General features: G+C 36.3%; 1 protein-coding gene across 4 annotated transcripts in view; it reads left to right on the top strand.

Annotated features, from left to right (window-relative positions):
• Positions 1-236: 236 nt before the first annotated feature.
• The window catches only part of LOC107665011 (leucine-rich repeat and calponin homology domain-containing protein 3), a 26,571-nt gene continuing 17,067 nt past the window's right edge, over positions 237-9,740 (top strand). For all 4 annotated transcript variants that reach the window (XM_016455740.1, XM_016455762.1, XM_016455746.1 and 1 more), the window contains exons 1-2: positions 237-583; positions 9,022-9,166. In XM_016455740.1, coding sequence (XP_016311226.1) covers positions 256-583; positions 9,022-9,166 — 473 coding nt within the window. In that variant the 5' untranslated portion in view covers positions 237-255. The remainder of the gene's footprint in view (positions 584-9,021; positions 9,167-9,740) is intronic.

Here is a 9,740-nt window from a genome sequence, read left to right as displayed (position 1 = left end):
TATAACTGATTTACGAAAAAATAGTAATATTACATAAACGGAAACATTAATAAGCAGAGGTAAGGAAATTAATCCTCATCTACAGGATCATTAAAAAAATAATCGAATTGTTTCAAGGATCTGTCACATTATTTATTACTAGTCAGACAAAAAGATTTGAGAAGTGAGTCGTTTCAATCCACGCACGCACGCACGCACGCACGCACTGACGCTAGCGTCCTCGCCGGTGCTCTGTCTGCCCTCCGCGCGCTGCGCATGCGCACTGCCACTGTCCGGGCTCGTGCGGGGCCCGTGACGAGGCGATCCAGCGGGAGTGTTAGCTGTGTAATGGCGGCTTCGGTGTTGCTCTCCGCGGAAAGCGCCGTGCCCTTGTTTACCGTCGGCCCCCCCGCCGCAGCTGCGGCGGCGGGAGCTGCTCATCACGGATTACCCAGTGCTCCTGGAGCCGCGTCCTGGAGCCGCTCGCTGGACCGGGCGCTGGACGAGGCGGCGGCCACCGGAGCGCTCACCCTCAGCGGCAGGAAGCTGAAGGAGTTCCCGCGGAGCGCCGCCGGACACGACCTGACCGACACCACCCGCGCCGGTAACGAGCTAACCTTCACATTCCGTTCCCCTTTAACCGTTTTAACCGTTAACCCGTCCAGAAGCTAAGCTAAAGCCGCTGTGGTCGAGTGTTACGCTAGTTTATTTACACTGTGTTTGTCTGGTGTGTAAACACACGGGTGTGTTGTGCTGGAAGCCCGCGGAACTCACGATCGGTCATTTGTGTCCAAGAAATGTGAACGTTTCAGAAATGAGCTTTGTCTAAAGTTGAGTTTAACTCATAAACTTCCAAGTCATGGTTGTGTTAATGGGGATAGCTGTCAAATTGAGCTCCATATAGCTTATTTGAGACCCAAACATTGGGTTTGTTTGACCGGTTCAGAGGTTTAAGGTGTTTGATTATCAAACTGAGGATCTGTGGTCATCATGTGAATTGGGTTTTGATTGTCAAGTGGGTTTCTTAAGATCTTGGTGACTTCATAAGGTCTGATTACGAGGTTTGGTCATTATTTTGAGGAATGCTGTCATATTAAATTGTTTAACCCTTTAACTGTCACCCCCCATTTTTTAAAATAGGCATGCAGGTGCACTATCCAAACTTAAATTGTTGTAATTTATGAACACTTTGGAATACAGACATAAGGTTGGTCTCTTTTTTAATTTCAGCAAATTATCGCAAAAGTGGAATTTTAAAAAAAAATGTAAGTATCAAAAAGGTATAGTAGTTTAAATTTACTGTAAAGAAAATGCACTATATGAATTTTATTTTATATATATATATAAATATTTTACATATCAGGTTTTACTCTAAAATTGGTATACAATTATAGCCTTATGTCTAAATAAGTTATGTTTCAAATTTGAAGTTGATATGAAAAAAATTGAGGTTCCTGTGAGATTTTATTTAGGGCGTTATGCCACAAACAGCCACCGGGGGCCATCCAAACTCCATTGAATTTTTTTTATGCATTTTTCTGTCACAGATGTCTAGATTTCTCTGTCAATATTACTTTATGTTTGCAAACTTTGCATGCAAAGACCCCAATTTATACTGTGAATATTTACATTAAATGAGGACAGTAGAAGCAATCAAAACCAACAAGAGCAAAAATATGATATACACACACAATCTCTTAAAGTTTCTCTTTAAACTCTTCTCAAAACCCCTGTTTAAAAACCTCTGACGTTGATTATATGAGACCCTGTTAAGAGGTTTTAATGTTAATATCGTATTTTATTACTATAGCAGATGAACAGATGCTTCATTTATTATACCAATGCTTGAAAAGGACAATATTAGCACTATGACTGTTCATAAAAATCGTTAAATGCATGCCTCTTCCGCACATATTAAAACAGGCCCTACTGTAATGTAGCTTGCTTATCTGACACATACAGGTGCAGGCCTCACGGTTTAGGAGTTTCTAGACATGTTCGGACATGTGATTTAAATTTAATCGCAAGAATCGCAATCAGAAAAGCAGTGTGAGCTGTATAGGACCCCATATGTTTATAAAATATTTTATATTGTACGTTTCATAAAACCTCTTTAATGAGTCGTGTGTACAGTAAAACCAGTCCAGGCTATATAAACATCTGTCTGAAGGTTTTTGCGGACTGCTGTATGTTTTAAGTGTTTGCATCATGACTGGTAAATCACTAAATGACTACCTGATTGATCGGCATGCAGATAGACAGGTTCATTACTCTTCTTAAGTTATGACAATACCACAATGACTTCTCTGTGTGTACAGTTGCTTTGTGGTTTTGTTGTGCGCAAATTGCTGGGAAAATTAAAATTTAATTTATTTTAGTCTAAAGCATAATGCATATGATGCTTAATGTCTCAAATTACCATTGCAAAGGGAAGATGGATGCAGAAAACTGTTTTTATTGTAGACATCAGCTATATAACACAAGGAGGTAATTGCATTGTGTAGATGCATAACTTTAACCTTTATGTCTTAGGGAATAAAGTTAGTTTAACTTTGTCCGTTCTGTTTGTCACAGAGCGGAAAGTGGTGTTTCTTAATGCAAGTTTCACTATTATTACAGCTCATATTTAACAAAGCCTATAGGTCTAGTAAGTGTTAGCCGCCCAGAATTGTGTTGCACGGTCTGAAAATAGGAAATGGTCATCGTAGCTCAGGACTACAGCTCTGATCCTGAGCACACTTGGTGTCTTGTGTCTGTGTCAATATTGATCGTCTGTGCAGTGCATGCTGGGATGTTCACAAAATTCTCTGATTTCGTTCTCATCCAAAGCCGGTTCACAAAAATGCAGACTGTAGGAATGAATGGGAACAAAATAAAGGAAAGCTTTTCAATGCTCTAACCCCAAAAATAGCTCTGTTGCTTTGCTGTGTTTGTTATGGTTTGCTAATGACAGATTGTGAGTGCCATAGCTTTGTTTCTGCCAGAGTATTTTTTTAATGAGGTCATTTTAGGGTGATAGTAACAGTTTAACATCGGCTCTTGATTCTGACTATAAGAGGTTTATCAATAATGACTTTTTTTCTGTAAAGGCTACTTATTAAATTTAGGAGAACAAGTGACAGTTGTGATTGCCAGAGATGAAATAAACAATGTTTTTGACCTCTGAGGTCCTCTTGTAATGAGTTCAACCCTCAAGCAACATACATAACTACCACATTTTGCTTTAAGTTTAATCGCAACATATAAACTACATGATTTTTACTGTATATTTCTGCCATATGGACATCAACTTGACATAGTCACCACCGATAAGCTACAACTAAATATAAGCCTAACGTAGAAACTTTAAAATAGAAACTTACATTTTCTGTAAAGCTGCTTTGCAACGATTTGTATCGTGAAGAGCGCTATACAAATAAACTTGATATGAATCGAATTGAATTGAATTTAGTGATCTATATAATGATTTATATATATATAAACCTATTCTAACTTCTTAAATCTAAATGATACAATACTGATAACTAGGGATGTAACGATTCGATTCGATTCTCGATTTTTATTTTATTTTTTTACAAAATGAGATTTAAGACAAATGATAAATTAAATGTGTCCTTTTATTATTGCTTGGACAAAATGCTGCACATTTCTTTGTGAAATTGAAATATAACACTATAATAATATACTAATATAGCACTTGCATATTGTTGCTCTTTTGTTGGTTTTGATTGCTTTTATTGTCCTCATTTGTAAGTCGCTTTGGATAAAAGCGTCTGCTAAATGACAAAATTTAAATGTAATGTAAATTTAAATAACAAAACTAAATTGAAATTTTAAAACGAGCCCAAAATCAAATACATAAGTAACACAAATAAAATAAAGAGGCAAGATGAAAAGAAAAAATACCATCTAAACTTTTCTAAAGACAGTAAGTTCCCATCAGACATACATTCATATAAACTCCTACACCTAAATGAATCGCGATTTGTTTAGCATCTCAACCGATTTGAATCGTCACATATTTGAATCGATTTTCAGCCGGCTCGCAGTTAATCATTACATCCCTACTGATAACCAGAATACAACTATGTCGATTTTTACAATAAATTATAATGTATTTCATACGGTTTTCTTCCAAAAAAACGTAATTTTTTACAATACAGTACAGTAAAATTGAACAAATTGCCCTGTTAAGACTAATACAATTTTTAATTTTATATAATAAGGTAACCTGCAGAGAAATAATGAACACATTTTGATGGCCACTTTTTCCAGTATATGCATCTTTACACATCTAGTTAAGACTGCCCTGTGCCAGTGTGAAAACGCAATGTCATATAAAAGCCAGACTGTGTAAAGTGTAAATTTGGAGTAAGATCCAAATTATCTCTACGTTTGCATCTCTAAATGCATCATTCATACGTATCTTTAAAACAACAACAAAACATGTAGCTTAAGGTGTCTTTACACATCTGAGTTAAGGCTGCTATGTGCCTGCTTAAAATTTAGTGTAAAGACGCAATGCTGCATAAAAGCCAGACTAAATTATGCCTGCTCTGACCCAGCTCAGCCCCAGTATCAGAGTATACAGTTGTAATTACTGTGTAAATGTATTTATGCAAGTAGAAAAAGACACTCAAATGCCACTTCAGAAGCACTTCTGTGCCACCTTTGCACTGTAAATGTTGCATTACAGAGTTACATGGTAAATAATAACAGGTTTGTCAGGAAGTATTTTAACTTCTTTTTTTTTCGTTAAAAGTCCTAGCATTTCTTACAGTGTGTGAAAGCTAAGTAATTTTAATGAGTCACAGATCTGAATGAATCTAAATATGCGTCATTGAAATGATCTGTTGGCTGTTCGTATTGAATAATTCATAGTCAAGCAGCTATTGTTGAGAGTGTTTGTAAGTCTCTGCTGGCTTGACGTGATATTTGACCTCAGATATTTCCTCGTCTGATTGCTTTGGCTGCGTTGTCCTGTGAACTGTGCCAAATGTACTGGTCTCCTGCTAAGGAATGCTGTCTTCCCTCAGCTCAGAAGACTCAGAACAGGTGTCCTCCCTCGGAAAGCGATTACAAGGCCTTCTGGACTGCTGTCAAGTAGGCTTGCCAGTGAAAGTAAAATGCGCATGGCACTTTTAAGCTATTTAAAAGCGAAGGAAAGCGAGGAAAAGAGGGAAAATTCAAACGAACTAAAAACAAACATTTGCTTTATGCCAAATTGCCACTATTTGAAAGTGAAAGTAAAATGCACACGCCGCTTTTACAAGCTATTTAAAAGCGAAGGAAAGCGAGGAAAAGAGGGAACGCCCCCGCGGTGATACCGGTATTACCGGTGTTGTCACACGTCGATTAACCAGTGGGAAAATTTCCTCACCGTCACAACCCTACTGTCAAGCAGTGCAGACAGCGCGATTGTCCCCGCTGACTGTTTAATTAACTTCAGACTCCTATTTAGTGGTAGTTGCTGTTGTTGTCTTGTCAGTTAGTTGATAGTTTTCTTCAAGATGATGGAAGGAAATATTTTGATCTTGCAGTCTTGGCAGATAGATGGAAGTTTGGTTGTGAATTTTTGACTCACAGTTCTATTAATAATAGAGTTATTTGACTATTCTGGTTAATTAGCACTCTTACCCCCGGTTTCACAGACAAGGCTTAAGCCTAGTCCTAGACTAAAATGTAATTCTGAGCTGTTTCAAATGAAAGAAACATGCACTGACTGATCATAAAATATATCAGTGCCTTTGTTTTGTTTTATTGATTATTTTATTGTGATGGTTTCAACTCCTAAAGGACTCCAGAACTCTTGTATATTTGTGTTATTTTTAGTTTTTTAGTTATATATTTGTTAGTTGGTTATTTATTTGTTGGTTAATAATTTATTGGATATTTATTTAGCTATTTGTTGGTTCTTTAATTATAGGCTATTAATTTATTTTCTTTTTTTTGTTGTTGTTTATTTATTGGCTGTTTATTTTTATTTTTTCTTTGATTACGTTGTATGAAAGGAGATTTAATGGAACCACATTGAGTTTTAGATTTAAAAAAAATCTAAGATCAACATTTTGTTGCTTTTTTGTTTTGTTTAATTAGATGAATAAACCTTTTAAGACTGAATCAAGAAATCTCTAGAACATTTTTGGGTCCTGTTTCATCTTAAAATGTAAATGTAACATTTTTTCTTTTTTCATTCTTTAATTTTTTCTTTCTTTCTTTCTTTCTTTCTTTCTTTCTTTTACATAGTGCTTTGTGAATTTCCCCTCAGTACAAAATATTGCATGTAAATATTCCATTGTAATTTGTAATTTCCAATAGTGCTGTGCGGTATGACTAGAATTTATATCACGGTATTTTTCAAAATTAGACCATTTTCACGGTACATGACGGTATTTTTTTTTCATGCATGACAGGGTGTTAACCATATTTTCTACTGATTGAGAGGAAATACTGCAGTATATTGACTTAGAATGCCATATTTTACTGTCACGATGAGTGAATATTGTCAAAAAACACCGCGATATAATGATACACTTCACATCCGATTTCTTTCCCAGCTGTTTTCATTCACTTGAGATATAACTGACTGCGTTTACCTGAATGATTGTCGAAATGGGTATTTTGTCATAATTTTATGTGTCTGCTCAGAGGATTCAGAAGAGGATTCAGTTCGGTGTTCGCATAGCCAATGGCGATTCAATTGCCAAGGTGTTCGTAGAGGGCTGGTTGTGGTTTTTGCTATTAACATATTCAGAAAATGTAAATATTTTCAGAAAATACAAACAAAACATTTTTAAAAGTTCTGAATCTTTTTAAATGTATTTAGAAAATACAGACAAAATCTTTTAAAATAGATGAAGTGTATTGTCATTTATGCTAGTAGTATATTCAGAAAATGTGAATATATTCATAAAATGCCAACAAACTTAAAAAAAAAAGGTCAGAATCTTTTAAAATAAGTATGTTTTCAGAAAATACAGACAAAATATTTTTAAATAAAGTACATTTTCATTGGCTTTATATTGTCATTTCTGCTATTTGTATATTCAGAAAATGTAAATGTATTCAGAAAATGCATACAAAATATTTTAAAAGTTTTTAAAAAACATTTTCATTGTATTTATATTGTCGTTTTTGGTAATGAAGTTTACATCAGACACTGTAGAAATGAAATGCAAAAAACCCAGTGACTGTTAAGATTAGACTATCACAGCTGCCATGTGTTGTCTGAAGCATCTGTAAGATCTGCAGCATCTCCTGCGTGACGATTGTCTGACGTCCCTTCACGCTTTGCTATTATTAGCTCTGAATCTTCTCTGAGTGTTGAAATGAGTTTTGTAGCACCAGTGAGGATATACTGGCCTCTTTCATGTAAGCCAGAACAGAAAAATGGACACTTATCTCGCTCCTAGTCCGGCAGCTATTTTTGGTGGTCATGGGGTCCCTTGTGTGAGTGTTTGTCCTCTGGGTTTAAAGTCTGAGTGTGTGTGTGTGTGTGTGTGTGTGTGTGTGTGCATGCTAGGCTTGCCGCTATAGACGGTGTTGACGGTGATACCGGTGTTAAGCCGCAACAATACAGTAAAAGAACAGACACTACAATTAAAAACAAAGAGGGAAAATTCAAACGAACTAAAAACGAACAATTGCTTTACTCCGAATTGCCGCTATTTGAAAGTGAAAGTAAAAGTAAAACGCGCGCACAGCTTTTACAAGCTATTTAAAAGCGAAGGAAAGCGAGGAAAAGAAGGAACGCCCCGCGGTGATACCGGTATTACCGGTGTTGTCACACGTCGATTAACCGGTGGGAAAATTTCCTCACCGTCACAACCCTAGTGCATGCATGCAAATATATAAAGAGTTTCTTGAATTTCTGATGAATCACCGTTATTGAAAAAAATAATATCGCGATACATATTGATATTGAATTATTGTCCAGCCCTAGATGAAATCAAAGCAAGATTTCTGGATTGGTTCTGAAAAAGATCCTAAATCTTGATGCGGAAGGCACTTTGTTTACCCCTAAACATGTAGCCTACTAAACGGTTAAACACAGTTAAACACAGTCATTTGAGATTATGAATCTGACATGGAGTATTGTGGGATTGAAAGTGGTCTGGAGCAAGTGAGAAATGAGTATTGAGCAGCAGTAAAACATTTTGTACTGTAGTATATGCACCAGTAGTGCTGTTATTATATTCAGATTTCAGATCGAATGCTTGTACTGTTGGCTGCATTTTGCTTTATGTATAAATTGGGCATGCATTTTGTAATTTGGTCATGCATTTTTTTTATTTCAAATTAAATTTAAGAGTGCATATAACTGCAGAGTTCCTTCTGCATTTTGTAATTTTAGCATGCATTTTGTATTTCAAATTAAAATTTGACAACTGTAATTATGCATATGTTTTGTTGGCTGTTTTGAAAGCAATCATAGGTCATAATAAAGACAACCACACTTGAATTCTGCATGCACAGTACTGTGTGAAGTTCTGTGAACCCTCAAAAGGGTTCAGTCACTTGTTCCTGCTGGCTGCTAGCTGACAATTGGATAGACCTGGATAATGAGTGTGCAATGGAAATGTCAGTTTTTCCCCACACAGACTAGAATCAGACATCTATTTTTCTATTTATAGCAAATGAGGAGTTCAGTAACTCAGTATTTGGATTTTATTTAGGCTATGTTAAGTTTTACACCAAAAAGGTGGAAATATGTATTGCTTTGTAATGTACTTGATTAGGCAGCAATGAACCTTAATATATCCTGCTTCCAATATAAGCCAATTCAGGTCAAAAGCAGTAATAAAAACATAAAAAAGACACATTTTGGTTGATGCTGATGTATTTGTATAATTTCCCTGACCTGAAGAAGAAGAAAGGTTCTCAGAGACTGGAATTCCAGCACATTGGTCCAGGAATGGACAGCCAAGAGCTCATCAAACACACTTTTACATGAGCGAAACCAAAGACAGGTGTACAGCCGTCCTGGATGCCAGACATGCGTTTCTCATTGTCTCTTTCTCTCTCTGTTATCTGTCCTCTCAGATCTATCACGAAACAGACTGACAGAGCTGCCGGTGGAGGTGTGCATGTTTGTGTCGCTGGAGAGTTTGAACCTGTACCAGAACTGCCTGCGTTCACTACCAGAGCGTCTGATAAACCTACAGTCCCTCACCTACCTAAACATCAGGTCATATACACAGACACAGCATTCATAACATAACACTAGAATATATTTATCTCAAACATTGGTATTGAACCATTTTAAATGTTACCACAGCTGAACGGCAGCAGTGTTTTAACATGGAGTTCTGGAGATATGAAAAACATTGATTGGATTTGTTAAAAAATACGTGCTAGAGTCCATTTGTTCTTACAATTCATGATTTGAGATTTAAAGGGATAGTTTACCCAAAAATGAAAATTCTGTCATTAATTACTCACCCTCATGTCGTTCCAAACCCGTAAGACCTTCATTCATCTTCGGAATATGAATTAAGATATTTTTTATGAAATCCAAGAGCTCTCTGACCCTCCCATAGACAGCAATAGCCGATAGATTTTTCTTTTATGCCAAAAATCATTAGGATATTAAGTAAAGATATGTATAAATCTCAATTTTGAAAAATTGACACTTAAGACTGGTTTTGTGGTCCATGGTCACATTTGTGTTCCGAAGATGAACGAAGGTTTTCCGGGTTTGTAATGACATGGGGGTAAGTGATTAATGACAGAATTTTCATTTTTGGGTGAACTAACCCTTT

This window comes from Sinocyclocheilus anshuiensis, unplaced genomic scaffold, assembly GCF_001515605.1.
Source record: "Sinocyclocheilus anshuiensis isolate Anshui unplaced genomic scaffold, SAMN03320099.WGS_v1.1 scaffold1303, whole genome shotgun sequence".
Taxonomy (NCBI): Eukaryota; Metazoa; Chordata; class Actinopteri; order Cypriniformes; family Cyprinidae; genus Sinocyclocheilus; species Sinocyclocheilus anshuiensis.
This window is presented reverse-complemented; position numbering and strand designations above follow the sequence as displayed.